Here is a 17,084-nt window from a genome sequence, read left to right as displayed (position 1 = left end):
CCGATCATGGGCCCCCCGTAGCTAATCCTTGGTACCTGAGGATAGGCAAATGCCCCCCCAGAAGGGGAGAGGAAAGTAGGCGCCGCCAGAGAAAACCCATTACCAGAAGCCGGCCCCCCCGCGGGTGTGGTGGCCGAGACCCTCGGTGCCGAGGGTGAAGATGGTGGGGTACATGGGGGCGAGGAAGAAGAAAGATGGCGATGAGGGCGCCGACGGCGCCGCCGCCCTTGCCGACGCTGACGTAGGCTGTCAGAGCCGAGGCCGCGACGGCGTAGACGACGAGAATGAAGTCGGAGCTCAGGAAGGTGGCGATGCCCGTGGCGACGAAGCGGCCAACGGTGAAGGTAATGAGGGCGTAGCTGAGCATGGTGCTGCCCTTGGAGGTCGTGAAACCGCCGTTCTCGTGAGCGTAGTTAATAAAGAAGGTAGCGACTACATACGGGTTAGTTGAGCTTCGAGGGAAGTGTAGAGAGCTCTGGGAGACTTACTGGTAACCTGGGCACCGACGTAGCAGAGCTGGGCGAAGAAGGCTGCCCACATGTTGTACTGCTTCCAGATGGAGCCCTTGACCTGTCCATCAGAAGACTCCTCAATGGTAGCCTCGGAGATCTCAGGCAGCTTGGCGAAGAAGAACATGATGGCGACCGCGACACCGGCGCAGGCGACGGCGAGGTAGACGAACTGAACATTGGTAAGGCTGTTTTGGTTGGCGCCGGAGAAGAAGAACTTGGAGGCGATGAGGGGACCGATGAAGGAGGCTACACCATTCCAGGACTGGCAGAACTGGAGGCGGGCCGAAGCGGACTCGGGCTTGCCAATGACGACGGCGTACGAGTTGGCGGCCGTCTCGAGGGTAGCGAGACCGCAGGCGATGACGAGGATGCAGGCACAGAAGCCGCCAAAGGCAGCGCGGCCGTTCTCAGGCTTGGCGGTAGCGACGACGGGCCAGAAGAGAATGGCGCCTAGAGAGTAGAGGCCGAGACCCATGAGGATGGTCTGCTTGTAACCGCGGCGCTTGAGGCACTCGGCGGCAATGGGAGAGAAGAGAAGGTAACCGCCGCCGAAGTACATGACCTGGAGGCCGGTGGACTCGAGGCGGGTGATGCCGAGGACGGTCTGGAAGTGCTTGTTAAGGACATCGAGAAGGCCGTAGGAGAAGCCCCAGAGGAAGAAGAGGGAGATGATGAGGGAGAGAGGGAAGATGAGGGCGCGACCAGTGAGGTAGCCGCAAGTCAACTGAGGCGCGGCCGAGGGCATTCCGCGCAAGCATGGTGTTGATGTGTAGTTTAGGGAGATGAGTGGAGAGAGTTTGTGAGAATGTGAGCTGAGAAAAGGAAGCTCGAGACTCAGGCAATGAAGCTGATGATTGTGATGAGGATGAGGATAATGAGAGACCTTCTGGAGTTGGCACCACAATGATCTTATATCTCGACGACAATGACTTGAGCTTGACTGACATGGCCCATCTCTGGGGTATGGTTCAAGCTTTGCTCCAGCTCCCCCCCACCCCCCCTTTGCCCCCCAATCACCCCCAATCACCCACCCCCATCTGGAGAAAAAACGACTAAAGCGGTCGCATCACACTAGCCTCGTCCCAGCCAAAACGCAGAGCACCGGGGACTCCATGGGATGCAATGGAGTCTGGCCCCAGGACGGACTCGCCCCAGGGGCCCCAAGCCGGATTGGGTTTGGCAGGCCAAGGGGCAGCTGGAGCTGGAGAGGGGGGGTCAGAACTCTGAACTGGCGAGAGAAATCGCGCCCCACCTGTCGATGAACGACTATTCAAAAACCATATGGCCAGGGTCGCGGGCTTTGTACCGGCACTAGACCCAAAGTAGCCTACCTGGATTCACAGCGTCCTCAGAGTTCAGCGTGGTCGTGTACTGGTGGGTGGGAAGGTTTCCCCCCCTGCGCGCACGCCGCAACCTTCGCTCATTCATACGGCCAACCGGCATGATCATGGGGCCCAAGTGGGACGCACTGCAATCCGGCACCGCGTGTGTGGGGGAGTGGAAACGTTTGGCGCTTGTGGTCCGGTCAGGCCCGTCCAGAGACTTTCCAGCCAATGGACATGGCAGAATGTAGCCAAGATTGCCAAGTATGCAAGTGCCGGCGGACGCTACGCCAGTCAAGGAAATGCTATGGAAGCGTTAGCCAGCAACGCTAGAATACTTCCCCCCTGCTAGCTGTGTCTAGTGCCATAGGTCTCGCCGAGAGAGCTCCTTGAGGCTGAGGAATGGCAGTTGAGCGATGCCCTCGACGAGACGCCGGTCAAGGTGGAAATGCCGCACTCGAGATATCATCGAGAGACGTGACTGGCTGAGTGCGACATGAACGGTCAAGGAATGACGCTACCATGTGGTCCCTGGCGATCTCGTCCAAGGTACCAGCCCTGTCATCGACGCCCGCTGAGACCGATGTCGCCATGTTGAGGCCTGTTGGGTGCTGAGACGGTGACGACCTCACCTCCAGTTCTGCTCCGCGGGGTGACATCGGAGACACGTGTGGATGCACAGAGAGTCAGGACGTGGAGCGATAGCCTTTGTGTGATGTGATGCGCGTGGAATGATCTCGCTTGCGTGCGAAGGGAGAGGGGCGAGAAGAAGAAGAAGAAGAAGAAGAAAACTTGTTTCGTTGGCCATCCTCAACCATCTCAACGCATAGAGATCGATCAGAATCACAGCTCTTGCTACGGGAGTGCTGTGAAAGCCGCAAAACCACGCCCGCCATGCTTGCTGTGAATGTGGCGTTTTCACCCACCAACAGGTCTTAACAGCCAGGCCATGACTATATTCCCCAACCTGTCTTAGCTCAACAGGCGAGGCCTCGAACCTGTCGGCCGCCAGCCCACTCGCTACATTGCTTGGAGGTGAGGGGAGCTATCGTGAGCTCACAGCTTGCAATGCGGCTCTGGAACGAGCAGAAAAACCACCACATCCTTATGGCAGGTCTTGTTGAGGAAATGCACCCACCCATCTGGACCTGGCCATGGTTAGTGCAGCGTTGATCATCGGGCCGTTACTGAGCTGGATGTCCCTGGCGCCAGAGCTTGAGCCGCGCCATGGTGGCCCGCGACTCCACGCCAATGCTACCGTGGCTGTTGTAGTCGATGGAGCCATCGAACCGAGCGACGCGCTTGCCTGGATGGGGATGAAGATGAGAGCCTGATGCCGGCATCGCCTAGGCCATGGCGTCGTCCTAGGCCTACGGCTCTAGACCCTAGGCTCTTGTCCTCACAACGAGGAGAAGCTTAGTTGTGGCGGCATCAACTAAGGTTCGTTTTCGTGGTCTCCATGTGCTCGTAGCGTGGGGGAGAACCTGGAGAGTATGGAGTGCGTGCACCACATCGTCACAGTCTTGACTGAACACCCATAGGGAGATGAGAAGTGAGGGGATTGGCCATGCTGGGACGTGTCCGCCTGAGGTGCTGCGGGGGAGGGGAAATGGGGAGACATGGTCTGGCCAGACAAGGGCATGAAAGTTTGAATTCTGCAAATCTGCAGCTCATTAGCATGGTGCCTACGCGTCGCGTCGACCATCAAACTGAGTCGTGTTGTTGCGAAGCCTTGGAGACAATGTGCCACATGGTGACGACAGCGAATGGAAGCCAACCTCATCAACGTTGGCGGACATCTCGTGATCAGCCTGCAATGTCTGAGGCTTAGACAATCTTCTCGTCAGATCAGTCTGTTTTCGATGATTTGCAAAGTCGTATTGAGCTGACGTGAGGTGCTGCTGACCCACATCATTCAAATGTACGCAAGATCACGAGGCATTGCTGACGACTTGGTCGTTCCTCTCGTTGAACTCAAATCTGCCCCGCCTCGTATGCCTCCTGTATTCTTTGTCTCCACACCAGTGAATAGATTCAGGTGAGAAAAGTCCCCGGGGTTGTAATGGCCTTTCGTCGGCACTGCGGTTCGGCAGGCCGAGAACGCTGGTTCCGGGTCGCTGTTATGCAGATGACGATATTTCACAAACAATTGCAGCGCTGGGAAAATCATCAATTGGCGACCTATGAACGAAGGAATAGCATTTCCCCTGATACTAGGCATCGACGTGCCGCGCATTACAAAAAGGTTGTGCTGATGGATTTAATGCGGGATGAGCTGTGCGACTGGAATTACGCATCACTAACTCCGACTGCCGTTTTCAGTGATGCGGCTGCGACGAATAAAACCACCGTCAGCGACCGACTTGCTGGCTCAGGAAATGTTGTGAGCAAGTAGAAAGAAAAATAGCGACAACCGCCAAGCATTTCACCAAAAAGCGCAGCCGCAATCGCCAACAAGCATCATGCACCTCATCCTCACAGGGGCAACAGGCCTCGTCGGATCCGGCGTTCTGGACGCCATGATTAAGATGAAGGACGTGACCAAGATTTCAATCCTCACGCGCCGCCCAGTTGCCATGGCTGAAAATGCCAAGGATCCCCGCATTGACGTGATCATCCACAAAGACTTCAATAGCTACAGCTCAGAGGTCCTCAACAAGTTGCGGGGCGCCAAAGGCGTCGTCTGGGCCCTGGGCATCAGCCAGAACCTCGTTAGCAAAGAGTGAGTTTGTGGCCTCGGCCATGCAACATTGCCCCGGCCCTGCATCCCTCCCTCCGTTCTCCCTCCCCCTGTACCGTCGAGTCATGGTCTGACGGCCCTGGGGGCATCGCAGAGACTATGTTAAGATCACCAAAGACTACACCCTCGCCGCCGCCGAAGCCTTCGCGTCCCTCGCTTCCGCCGACGAGCCGTTTCGCTTCGTTTACGTCTCCGGCGAGGGCGCCACGCATTCGCCCGGCCGCTTCACGCCCATATTTGGACGCGTCAAGGGCGAGACGGAGATGGCCCTGTCAGATATGCGCGCGACGCGCCCAGGCTTCCTGACCGAGTCGGCGCCCCCGGCGGGCGTGGATGCGGGGCAGCACGCCGCCATCAAGCCGTACATTCCGAATCCGGGGTTCATGTACAATGCAATGTGGGTGCTTTTCGCGCCCGTCATGCTCGTGGTCAAGTCGTTCCACTCGCCGACGGAGCCATTGGGACAGTTCCTCACGGGCATGGCGATGGGCAAGTATGATGGTCCGTTGGCGACTGGCGGGCAGGGTGTCCAAACGTTGAGCGGGGGCTCGAGGGTCGTTTCGAACGTCGGGTTCCGCCGGTTGTTTGGGCTGTGAAATGGCGATAGTATCAGAGGGCATGTCATATTCTAGTGTGGTGTACGATGAGTGTAGGATCAGCCACTCGGCAAGTGCGAAGACTTTCGCAGTAAGATGCAAGAAGCCTGCTATATTGAGGTGACAGCATAATCATTCTTGGTAGGAAACCAGACCATTACTCGAGGCATAAACTTTGTCAAATGTCTGGGTATACTTTCACAGGGATATTGGTGAAATCACTTGGCTAGCTGCATCTCAAGACTCATCTCCACACTGCACTCCGTGTCACCATCAAGCCACTGACCTGATTCGGCCGACGCCAAACAGTCCGCCATACGCGCCTGGGTCATCGGTCCCTATGTCAGACCCTGTCTCGCTGCCGAAGTCTTTCACTGCTGCTTCTTCACCTTCTGCTCTCCTGTCGGCCCATAGATCTTCTCCTTCACGACGCCTCCCACCTTGATCAGGATCAGGATGATGGCAATGACAGTGGCCGACTCCATAAACCTCAGCAGCAAGCTCGAGATGACCTTGAGGATTCGAAAGAAGGCCAGTTCCCAAGCGGCGAATTCCTGTTCGGCTTTTTCAGGCATCTTGGATGAGGGGGTGCCAAGACGATGACGACGCTGAATACGGAGGACGAGATGAGAGGCTCAAAGCTGTTGCTCAGCTGAAAGATCCTGCGACACGATCAGTAAGGATTCCAGTCTCAAGTTGATCGAATGACCCACAAGTGATAGAACAGCAGTCGAAGAATTTTATGAGAGAACGGTAATCTGAGGGAGCATGGCCAACCTCGTTGGTCGTGTGACGGCTTTGTTTTGCAGGATCCTCCGAGCGGGTCAACTTTTGGGAGGGCTGGCCAATAATGCAGCCAAGATGGTGCCCAGAGAATGGCCTTCTTGGCATGATAATCTTTGGCACGGTTGAAGGGTACGGACTCAGAGCTGCTCAAGTCGGTCGTGTGCTTGTATTGAAAGTGCCCAGAATACTCGATTTTGCAGATGGGCTCAAAGTTTCGCCCGAGAGAGCCGCATTTTTCGAACCGGGACCCGGAACCGGGTCTAGATCCCAATTGCCCTATCCGAAGCCGATTGTCATTCGGGGTGATGCCGGAACTCCGGACAGCTACAATCAAGCCATGGAACCCAACGTCTACATCTCTGAACGAGCCGAAATATTGATTGATCCTTTCAAGATAAAGACGTAGCCTGACACTACCATTTTATTCTATGATTATGGGTGACGCACTTTTCAGCATGATGTCAATGGAGCTCTAGTGTGAAGACACACGTCACGACTGGATCAGTTAGATTCGGTTCTAAATCCATTCAATGTAGTTTCTTCACGTCAACTCCCTCGAATTCGAATGTCTACCTCGGTCAAACATCAAAGAGCCTTCTCAGAAAGCTGGCTAATAATTCAATTCTTCACATATGAGTTCATCGGTATGCCTCCTGAGCAGCGTCCCCTCGACATCACCTGCGCTCTCATTACTGGCGGTGCAGGCGTAATCGGCAAAGCCCTCGCCACATTCTTCCTCTCCCAAGGCAAAAAGGTCATCATTGCCGGCCGCACAGATTCAAACTCAAGGCAGCGTGCGGCGAATCGGGGTGACGGCCGACTGCACCCGAAAATGGTGACACGTCCTCCATCCCCCCCGCTGTGAAACGACTCGTTTTCCCTACCCAGAGCTCGACTGCATCATCAAGAACGCCGGCGTGCAGCGCCTCCTGAATATCGCACCCTCGGCCTCAGCGTAGGCTAATTTCTTCGCCAAGGCGGACCAGGAGATTGAAATCAATATCCGCGGGCCGATACACCTGGCGCTGGCCCTGCCTTCGTACTTGTAGTCGAAGCCCGCGGCAGCAATCATCAACGTCAGCAGTGTGCTCGGTTTTATTACCTTCTAGGCCATCAACCCTATCTACAACGGCATCAAGGGGTGACTGCACTTTTGGTCAATGAACCTGCACACGCAGCTGCGACAGGCAGGATAAGGCATCCGGGTCGTTGAGATTGCGCCGCCTATGGTGGAGATGGACTTGTACTGTGAAAGGGAAAATTTGGATGATAATAACAAGGAGAAAAATCCGGGCGCAATGCGCATTGCTGAGTTTGTGGAAGTGGTGCCGGCGAAGCTGGAATCGGGCCACGAGATGATTGTGACGGGCTCGTCGGGAAATCGCACGCTGACTTCTTAGCAAAGTACCAGAAGATTACAAGTGAAGGGAAGTAACTGGGAGATAGTCCAAAAAGGGATGCTGTGGTTGGCAAACGTGGAGCAATGGGAAACAAAGCTCCTACACATGGGAAAACAAAGCTTCTACACATGGGATGGGCATGTCACTTGGTACGCAACTGTTCAGGCATTAGGACAACAAGAGGTAGAGAGTGGGCCAATTCGAAAAAGGAACAAAATCTAGTATTACGTATTCGACTCAGTCTAGACATTATACACTACTGATCGAATGATCATCAGTGCTGCCGAAGAAGCCGCATATCATCTACCTCGCAGCCCTGGCAATGCTGTTCGCCCGGCTTGCCGAGGGCGTTCCTCTGGGCGTACCGCGAGGAGTGACACGGCTCTCGCCAAAGAACCGGTTCTGCTGACTGTACCGCCTGGTGCCCATCTCAGGCCGAGCTCCGGAAACCTCTTCATGCGTGGCCACGGAACCTTGTGAATGTTAGCAGAGCGCAAGAAAAAAAGATAATGGCAACCCGGGGGCAGACTCACTTCGCCTCCTCTCAGGCGGACGGTACACGCTCAACCTGCGCTGATGCGTGCCTTCATCATCGCGTTGCTCGGCCAGTTTCTGCGCAAACGGCGACCGCTTTCGCAGCGTGGGACCCTTCCAGTAGATGACATAGACCGCAAGCACTAGCAGAAGTGCGATGCAGAAGAGAATGGTGCTGGCGTATTCTAGATTGCGCCCGGACGACGCGCCAATGTTGGTGAAGAAGGGTGTCGCAGGCACGGTCAGGACACCGGCGAGGAAGTCGCGCGCCCATCCGTTGCCGCCCGTCGCCGAAGCAGAGTACGGTCCGTAGGCGCAAATCATGTAATCAATAGTGGCCATGTAAATGGCATAATTCGCAATGCCGACGATGGCGGCGAAGATCATGGAGCCGATCCAGTGAATTGGTGGGCCTTGGATCGTCCACGCGAAGCCGATGAGGCCGATTGGAAGGCAAGGAGCGGTGTACAAGAGGAACCACAGACGGGACTCGTACTGCGCGCGCTCATCATTAGGGTTCTCGCGGCGTTCCTTGATGTTTCGTTTGATGGCAGGGATGAAGAGCAGCCAGGCGATGACATAGCCGATACCGATTGGAATAAATGCCAGACCAATAGCTACGGTGCTGAAGTGCCACTGATCGTATACCAGCGCAAAGGACTGGATGAACATGAAAATCAGAGCGTCTGAGAAACCCGACAGTAGTGAAAGGACGAGAACGATTGGTTCCGTTAGAAACATCTTAAAAGGACGAGTCCAGGTGATGAGAATCTCCTTGGCAGAAAAGCGCTCGCAGAAATGAGACGAAGCTCGTCAGGGCCCCAAATGTGGGCGTTCCGTTCTTTCTGCGCTTCTTGGCGATGCGGTTCATCATGATGGTTGTGCGTGTCTCGGGAACGGTGAAGAAGTGAACAGCTTGGACGAAGCCGCCGAGGATGAGTTGAATCCAGATGGACCACCTGGAATGTTCCTGTCAGTCGACTGTTCACTGGCAACGAGTTTGCAAATCCCACTCACCTCCAGTGGAGATACTCCTCGGTGAAGCCGCCAACGATGGGGCCCAGTACGGAACCGCCTACGGATGAAAAGACCACATACGCGACAGCGTATTGCTGCGTATCAGACTCCCACATGTCGGCAATCATGCCCAGCGTGACCGAGCCGCCAGCAGACGAAAGACCGCCAAGCGCCCTGCCGACCATGACGGTGGCAAAGTTCGGCGCCAGCGCAACAGGAAGCTGCCAAATGTTCACGAGGAACAGAGAGAGCTGCAAGACAGGCCAGCGGCCAAACTCCTCGGACCACGGCGCCCACAGCTCGCACCCGAACGCGTACATCACGAGGAAGATCATGGCGCCGCACCGTGCCGCCTGCGCGCTGACGTTGAACTCCTCCGAGATGCCGGGGATGGCGTTCGAGTACAGCGATGTGTTGAAGTTCATCGAGACCTGAACCCAGAAGATGACGGTGAGGATGTACCACTTCTTCCAGTTTGGGAAGCTGTAGCCCAACTCTTCGTAGCAGTCGTCCTCGGTGATTTCGTACTTGTCGTTCGTCCCGAGCTTCTCGAGGTTGCCGTTGCGGCCCCCCGCGCCGGCGGTGCCGGCCTGGTCATTATCGCTTGTGCTGTGGCTATTTCGCTCATCCGGCTTCTCCGAGACTGCGCCGTCTGCATTTTGTGTAAACGCGCGGTCCAGGCTGGCTTGCGGTATGACCTCTGGGGGTTCCTCTGTGAAGTGTGTTCTTGTCATGGTGGGAGCAACACCTTGCGAGGCTGTCGACTAGGGGGGACTGCAGACAACGCTTTGATAGAGGGTGATAGACTATTTCAAAGGAAAATGGGGCTCCTGGGGAAGTAAAGACAAACATTGAGGGGGAGCAATACGCGGCACGGAACGAAGAGCATATAAAGAGGGACGTGACGATCCCCCAGCTCGTCGCCGACTGAATTTACATCATTGTGCTTCCGTTTACAAAGCTATCTTCTCGGATTGCCCATAGTCAGCACGATTGCCATGAGCCGCATCCACACTGACATCACGATGTGTTGGAGACCCCGGATGATCCAGTATGTGATGTGGGATTTTTTTTTGTGTCAGACTAAGGCCTTGCCGTTGTAGCCGGAGCTCCATCTACGCTACTACGAACGGGCCGCTGCGTCACCGGCGACACCATATGCAGAGCTCATCGCTCGATCTGGAAAATTGCCTTGACAGACTATCTACGGCTTCCCGGTGACGGCCACAACGTGAAAACCCCCAGGATCCTCGTCACGAAGCACAACAGCCTGTTTGTACTCAAATCTTGGCTCTGCCATATCCTGCTTCGGCGCTTTGCACGACTGGAATGTCGAACACATAAGACATCAATGGCAGATTGGTCAGGTCTCTCCCAGGAACATCTACCCGAACGGCAGTCGGCAGATGATCGGCAGCCAAGTGATGTCACTCGGGGCTCGCACGCTGTTGCCGTGGCGAGCTTATTCGCGACCGCGTCTGGAAGCGGATCTAGCCCTACCTAGCGGCGAACGAACCCGGCTGCATCGGCTTGCCGGGTGCGAGACGCCTTGGCGAAGGCTTGACCTCAGTTCCACGTAGGGCCGAACGCTTCTGCATTCGGTTGATGAATGCTTCTCATAAGCCCGTTTGGGCCACATTAGCATCGCGGGGCCATTCAACGTGTTTTCGTCGTGATGCACTGATTGAACCAATGCAAGACTACACAATCATGGCTCCTGCTCAGTAATGTTGTTCAGCCTGGGTTGCAATTGAGCAAGGTTCGACTGGCCCTGTTCGTCGGTGTATGCGCCAAAGCATGTCGCCGCATAAGTCGCCTCGGTGCACGCCGGCCGGTGAAGAGCTCAAATTGCGCAAAGCCCTGTTCCGGCAGGAGGTCGAGGCCATCCATTGTAACCCAGCCCTTGTGAGAAAGCTTGCGAACCTGGTCGAGAATGGGCGTGTCGAGTGTTTTGTACCCAAGATCGACAAGGACACCGCCTGTAGGGCTTTCCAGCCAGGCGGATGGTGCCACGAAATTGGGTGCTGGCACATCGCCGATACTGTGCGTCGGGATGCAGGAAACTATGAGAGTTGGCGACCGGAATTCTGCTGGCCATGGCTCGTCGAGCTTTCCAAGGACGTGGAAACGTGTTTCGATCTCCGAGCTGGCGCTCAGAAATGGCAGGTCGCGACGAGAGAGGAGTTGTGTGTAATGGCTGACCATCTTCTCCGCATTGGCAATTGTACGATTCCAGACCACGATGTTCCTCACACCAAGCTGCAGCATAGAGTAGATGGCCGCTCTTGCCATACCGCCAGCACCAATGATGAGGCCACAGCTAGTCGGACGCACCGCGTTCGCGGGGGACAGTCCACGGCGAAGACAGGCCCGGATGCCGACCCAATCAGTGTTGTCTCCATACAATGCCCGGACGGGACCGGCGCGGTTGCGACAATTGAACAATTTCTCGTCCTCGGGAATCGTGCCGTCTGGATTCAGTCGTCGGACGGGGATTAGTGTATTGACCGCACCGATGGCCCGCGCGTGACGGCTAAGAGAATGCGTCAAGGTGATGATTTCAACCTTGAAGGGCAGGCCGACTGAGGCACCGGCAAAGGACGGGTCCTCGATCAGGTCTTTCAATCCCCGAAGTGTCGGCGTGGAGTAAGGGCGGTAATCGTGGGGGATCCCAAGAGCCTGCAGGGCCGCGTTGTGCATGGCTGGGGAAAGACTGTAGTCAACCTTGGCACCGACGACATAAAGCTTCATGGGATCGAACAAGAATGACCCATACAGTGCCTGAGTCGCCTGCTGCGCAGTGATAAGAGGCTGGCCCAGATCATCGGGTGCACCACCATTGTTCAGTCGAGGCTCCGAAACAACACTTGTGAGGACGTGGTTCATGCAGGCCGAGTGTCGTCCCCGTGGCCCTGAGTTGTACGCTACTAAAGGCATGTGGCGACCATCCAAAGCCTCAACCTGTCCCTTGAACCGATCGACGTCGAAATTGTCCTTGATGGTCGTCACTGGCTTGATGAGACGAACGACATCACAGCCTTGGCTTCGGGCACGGTGGTAATGTGAGAGCCAGACAGGATCATGCCATGTTGGGCCGTTGACCGCAGCACAGGTAAAGTGTGCCATGATCTTGGATTTCCTCTTCAAGGCGACGACATGAGACATTTCATAGTCGCCCAGCCTCAGATCGACGGTAAGGTATTCGGGTACGAGTCGCAGACCGTGGAAGAGATATTCCATGTAAACTGTTTCAAGGGACGAGCTGTCGAGCGTAGTTGCTGGCAGAACAACATGATAGATGATGGGGATGACGGTGCTTCTTCGTATGTAGCCGATTACTCTTGAAATATCATTGGCTTTCTCCGAGTCGAGCGTTGGTGCCTGTCCCGTCTTGCTCACCGCCAAAGCAATGTCGTCTACCACAACTTCAATGGCATCAGCTCCGGTCTCTAGATCCTCAATATCGACCTCGTCACGAAGTAATCGCGAGAGAGGCACGGAGAGGGCATAAGTGAAGCGTCGATCCTCGGTAGGAATGGAGGCCAGAGGAAAGGCAGACTCGATGAATGGGATGGAACCAGTCGGCATGACGAGTGAGAGGAATTTGAGAAAATGGCGCTCGGCACGCTTCAAAGTCAGGTATGGCGCTGGTGGCTTTTGGTTCGAGGGGACGCTGCCCCTGGGTGAGTGCGTCTTGGACGCCTCGACTGGTGACTCGGATACGTTGAAGAACTCGAGGTTACTACAGCTGCGGAAGATGGCGCTGCTGGCGTTCAAAAGATTGCGCGTTTTGTCGTCGTCGTCAATCTTGAGGTGTTCCTGGATGGCTTTCGCGTCCCGGAGAATGTGGACTACTGGATGCGTCCTGGCGAAATCACGAAGGAGGCTTTGCACAGCACGCTCCATCCATGAGCAGACGATGAGACAGCCTTTGGCGTGTTGGGTCAGGACCTCGCGAAGGATTTGGGCCTGGCGACGGTGACATTCAACAGGTCCATGTTCTCTCTTGTAAGCCAGACTGGTCGAGCCGGTGGCTTGTTGAAATGCCTTTTCGCAGTCGAGGGCTCTCCTCTTCATGGCCGTTGATGCAATGATGGCCAGCGTCGACTTGCCAGAGCCTCGAATGCCAGTCAGGACGACAGAGACATCGGCGGGAAAGGCAGGTGGCTCGCTAGGTCGGTGGAGAATAGGACCAGGTGTTGAGTCTCGGGATATATCTCGTGATATGTCTCGCGATATGCTGGTCGCTGAAAAAGCAGAGTCAGCAATGGAAGACGACGTCGAGGACGACGATGTCGCGAAAGGTATCGTACAATGACCTCCATTGTGTCGCTCTGGTGCGGATCGAGTTCCGATACCATCCGACTCGTAGCCGTTGACTCGAGTGATCTTGCGATGTAATCCATGTTCGCCATCCAGCTCAACGGCTGATAGTGGCCTCTTGATGCCTGCGATGGTCATGGCGAACGCAGAAGAGGCACGCACGATGTCGAGGGTCGAGGACCAGCTATGTGGGAGGCATGAAGGCACGGATGCATCGAGTCGCGCGCGTCGGCCAAAGCTGATGGAGGTCGTGGTCGGTACTCGAGGAGTGGAATCGTGGGGAGTGTCAAGGTCGGGGTAAGGGTGGGTGGCCTGGCGGGACGGTGGGTGTTTGGCAAAGGCGGCAGAGCGGATCGAGGGTCGTGATGCCTGGTGGTGGGACAAGCCGTGGCGGGGGATGCCTTTCCTCTCGCCGCCTCGACTGCCGACATTCCAGGCCGAGAGGCTCCCTGCACCCAGCCTGAAGAAGGTTTATCCGGGAGGGGCAAAACTAGCAGGATACCTCGGGACGCAGCAAGATTGATGCGCCAGCGGAGGTACCGAGGCTGCCCCCCCTGAAGGCCCTGTATTTTGCTCACTGTAGCATGCTGCAGCCAGCGATCCCAGCACTGAAACTTCCCCAGAATCATCCCCCGCTCTCCCCCACAATCGCGCCTCCCCGCAACGTGGTGTCGGCCAGCCAGGGATTTCCAGCTTCTCCTCACCAGATCGACGAGTCGCAATCGCTGCATTGCCAATTCCTTGCCGACGTCAGACTACCTTCACAGCAGCACATGCCATCATCATCGTATCCCAAACATCAAGCACGAGCGACATGATCCCTCGATCATGATCATTGCATGGTACGAAAGGTCACGAGAGAAGCCAGCTACCCGTATGCTTCGCGTCACCTAGTTGTCCCCAATCCGGGCAGCGCGTGTAGAAAGAGGACGACGGCCCCGAGGCACGCCAATCCGCCCCGAGAAGCATGCCTCCCAAGCGAAAGACCAATGATGTCGAAACCAATCCGACGTCAACCTCTGGCCCAGTGAAGAGGCAGAGAGTATCACGGGCCTGCGATCAGTGCAGAAGGTGAGCCTTGAACAGCTGCCAGGCCAGTCACGGACTCCTCAGTTTGGGGTAAAACGCCATACATGGGGGGCTCAACATGATGCGCCTGGATCCTATATTGAACGAACATCCGGCTGACAAACAGCAGCGCGCGAGAGAAGTGCGACGGCATCCAACCGCAGTGCTTCGCCTGCGTCTCGCTCAACCGGGAGTGCACCTACAACGTCGCACCCAAGAAGCGAGGCGTCCAGACTGGCCTCATCCGCACCCTCGAGTCGGCTCTCGTCTGGGTTTTCGAGCAGTTCCCCGGCACTGAGGCTGCCTTGAATGACCTGCTGGCCCAGGAATCCGGCCCAGAGTCCCTCCTCATTGGTAAGGAGAGCGAGGCCGGTAGCCGTCTTCATCGACGATGGAGAAAGTCCAAAACATGCAAGGAGATTGATCGACTCTTGTCCGGCAGAGATGGCTCGAGCCCCAGGATAGAAGGATCCGAGGAGGATGAGTCCAGCACAGAAGCAGATCAGCTGGGTCAGTCTTCTGGAAAGGGACGCAGTGTGCCATCTACCAATGATACTACGGCGAACCCGGCAAATCGAAGCTATAAGCTGCCCAATAATCATTCTCGACTCCTCGATATTTACCTGGCTTATACCCATTCCTGGTTGCCTATTGTCGACAGGAGCCGGCTGCTCAATCTCGTGGCTGCGCAACACTCGGACGAGATTCGAGATGCAGAGCTATGGAGCGCTCTCGCAGTTGCTGCATACCAAGATCCAAGTCATACGACAAACCCGTCGGTCATATATTCCACAGCAAGAAGCTTGCTTCCATTAATAGGCGATTCGCAAGCAAGTCTTCCCAAGGGACGCACATCAAGCATGACGAGCCAACGACACGGCAAAGAGGCAGCTGTCGATGGCGAAGACCAGGCAGCTGAGGAGCTTGTGGTTTTACAATATGCAAACGCATTCCTTCTTCTCTCCTTGGTCGATTTCGGCCAGGACAAGCCGTCCAATGCTTCTCTCTACATTGGTCTCGCAGTCAGGACCGCCATGGGACTTAGAGACTTGGCTACATCTGCGACTCCGCAAAGCAACCACTTGCAAAGCAGAACAGTTAGGGCTTGTTTCTTACTGGATACGATTGTATCCGTGCGTATGGGCCATACATCACATCTGACACCAGCTTCACTTGATAGTCTGACCCCAATATCTGAAGAGGGGCCAGAGGAGTGGGATCCATGGGCCCCTGAGCCAGGTTTTGGCTCCGAGGTCAGCATCGGCTCCGGTGATTCTTTGCAGTCTGTTCAGTCTCTGAGCTCTTTCAACCAGCTTTGCCGGTTCGCTCGTGTTCTGGGAAAGGGATTCGCAGGGTCACATACCCCCCGCTCGGCAGAACTGGCTGCAGCATTGGATCAACGCTTCTCTTTCTGTAATTCTATTTTGGGAGGATCGACCCCTTTTCTCCCAGCAGCCTTTCTTCTACAAGCCACCTTTTTAGGTGCCACCTTGGCATTAAATCCAGATGCTCGCGTCTCTTTAGTTTGGACACTTTTGGAGGCGATAGAAAACGCATGGCATCACCTCGGACCTGGGACATCGCCTTTACTCATCACCTTTATGGGTATGGCAAACCGACGTACGAAAGGTCTGGGAGGAGAAGACAAGGACAGATGGGACTCCCTTATGACCAGACTGAAGGCAACGTGGCAGCGGGCGACCGAACCCTCGCAAGCATCTTCTGTAGCGCCACCAGCACCAAACCTGGATTTGTACCAAAGTCACTCGCCAGCGCATCGGCACGGTCTGCCCATGGCTACACTGTCGCAACAAAGTCAGGAGGCTCAACATCCGCAGCAGCAATATCACGCCTTGCTTACACCTTCGGAACATTATCCGACATCTACAACCAGTTTCTTGGGTGGAGGGACGGCAGCAAGCCCTTCTACTTCACGCTCGATCCCATTCACGCCCGGCAGCAACCACATACCGGGGTTCTCTGCTGGTATGATGAGCCCGATGCTTCAGATGCCCCATTACATGCTTCTACCAGGGCACGACTCGATGGTTGACCACGATGCCATCCTCGATGAGCTAGCTGCAATAGACTGTACAGATAGTATGGACGCAGACCCCCAATTCATGGCGAACTTGGGGTTCGCGCCGGGGTCGGATTTCACAGACATGCGTGGAGAATTTGGAGCGTTATGAATCTTAAGCGGAATTTCAATCTTACCTGATCCCATGGCCCGAGATCTGTTACGGCACATGTGAGCCAATACGGCAGTTGTTTCTATTTTCTTCATTTCCTGCTGCATGCCCCCGGAATTCGGAACTTTCTATTCCCATGGATCTGGACACATGCTAAGGGGACAATCAGCTAAGGCTAACAACCTATGGTTGAAGACATATCCATGAGGAGGTCCTCAATTGCCTCGGTCATGTGACCCCAGGGCCAGGAAGCCGTCTGGAGAGACTCGACCCATGTGGGACAATTCATTCAGCGAGCAAAGGTCAAACACAAAGACGGGAGGCGAGGCGGCTGAAAAGTTCTGACGGCTCCATCCATCTTGAACGAGTCATTTTAGTGGCTACGCTATCGCCTGAAACGGGAAACCCGTCGTGCATTATCGAGTCAAGCCACGCTGGATGAATGTTCATCCACACCAGCAAGGATGCTGCCGGGCAGACGTCACATGGAACTGCCGGGATCCAGAACAACCTGGCGCCCCCCGGCATAAAGATAATCTTGAATGGGTGGCGGATGCTGACCGGAGAATTGAATTCGGGCACTTTCAATCACGA

General features: G+C 55.6%; 6 protein-coding genes across 6 annotated transcripts; 3 read left to right on the top strand and 3 right to left on the bottom strand.

Annotated features, from left to right (window-relative positions):
- Positions 1-4: 4 nt before the first annotated feature.
- Positions 5-1,257, bottom strand: VDBG_08517 (L-fucose permease; the record flags this gene model as incomplete). The annotated part of the gene is made up of 2 exons (XM_003001426.1): positions 5-432; positions 489-1,257. The coding sequence occupies 2 exons, from the start codon at positions 1,255-1,257 to the stop codon at positions 5-7; spliced, it is 1,197 nt and encodes a 398-aa protein (XP_003001472.1).
- A 3,039-nt stretch (positions 1,258-4,296) lies between these two features.
- On the top strand, positions 4,297-5,170 carry VDBG_08516 (conserved hypothetical protein; the record flags this gene model as incomplete). Its single annotated transcript, XM_003001425.1, has 2 exons — positions 4,297-4,556; positions 4,669-5,170. 2 exons carry the CDS (start codon positions 4,297-4,299, stop codon positions 5,168-5,170), a joined length of 762 nt encoding a protein of 253 aa, XP_003001471.1.
- A 1,351-nt stretch (positions 5,171-6,521) lies between these two features.
- On the top strand, positions 6,522-6,821 carry VDBG_08515 (dltE; the record flags this gene model as incomplete). The annotated part of the gene is made up of 1 exon (XM_003001424.1): positions 6,522-6,821. The coding sequence occupies one exon, from the start codon at positions 6,522-6,524 to the stop codon at positions 6,819-6,821; it is 300 nt and encodes a 99-aa protein (XP_003001470.1).
- Positions 6,822-7,659: 838 nt separating this feature from the next.
- Positions 7,660-9,641, bottom strand: VDBG_08514 (multidrug transporter; the record flags this gene model as incomplete). Its single annotated transcript, XM_003001423.1, has 4 exons — positions 7,660-7,829; positions 7,890-8,550; positions 8,696-8,849; positions 8,908-9,641. 4 exons carry the CDS (start codon positions 9,639-9,641, stop codon positions 7,660-7,662), a joined length of 1,719 nt encoding a protein of 572 aa, XP_003001469.1.
- Positions 9,642-10,641: 1,000 nt separating this feature from the next.
- VDBG_08513 (quinate repressor) lies at positions 10,642-13,368 on the bottom strand (the record flags this gene model as incomplete). The annotated part of the gene is made up of 2 exons (XM_003001422.1): positions 10,642-13,154; positions 13,221-13,368. The coding sequence occupies 2 exons, from the start codon at positions 13,366-13,368 to the stop codon at positions 10,642-10,644; spliced, it is 2,661 nt and encodes an 886-aa protein (XP_003001468.1).
- Positions 13,369-14,197: 829 nt separating this feature from the next.
- Positions 14,198-16,490, top strand: VDBG_08512 (quinic acid utilization activator; the record flags this gene model as incomplete). Its single annotated transcript, XM_003001421.1, has 2 exons — positions 14,198-14,301; positions 14,426-16,490. 2 exons carry the CDS (start codon positions 14,198-14,200, stop codon positions 16,488-16,490), a joined length of 2,169 nt encoding a protein of 722 aa, XP_003001467.1.
- Between the last annotated feature and the right edge of the window lie 594 nt (positions 16,491-17,084).

This window comes from Verticillium alfalfae, genomic scaffold (assembly GCF_000150825.1).
Source record: "Verticillium alfalfae VaMs.102 supercont1.12 genomic scaffold, whole genome shotgun sequence".
Lineage (NCBI taxonomy): Eukaryota > Fungi > Ascomycota > Sordariomycetes > Glomerellales > Plectosphaerellaceae > Verticillium > Verticillium alfalfae.
The sequence above is the reverse complement of the archived record's forward strand: the minus strand, read 5'-3'. Positions and strand labels throughout refer to the sequence as shown.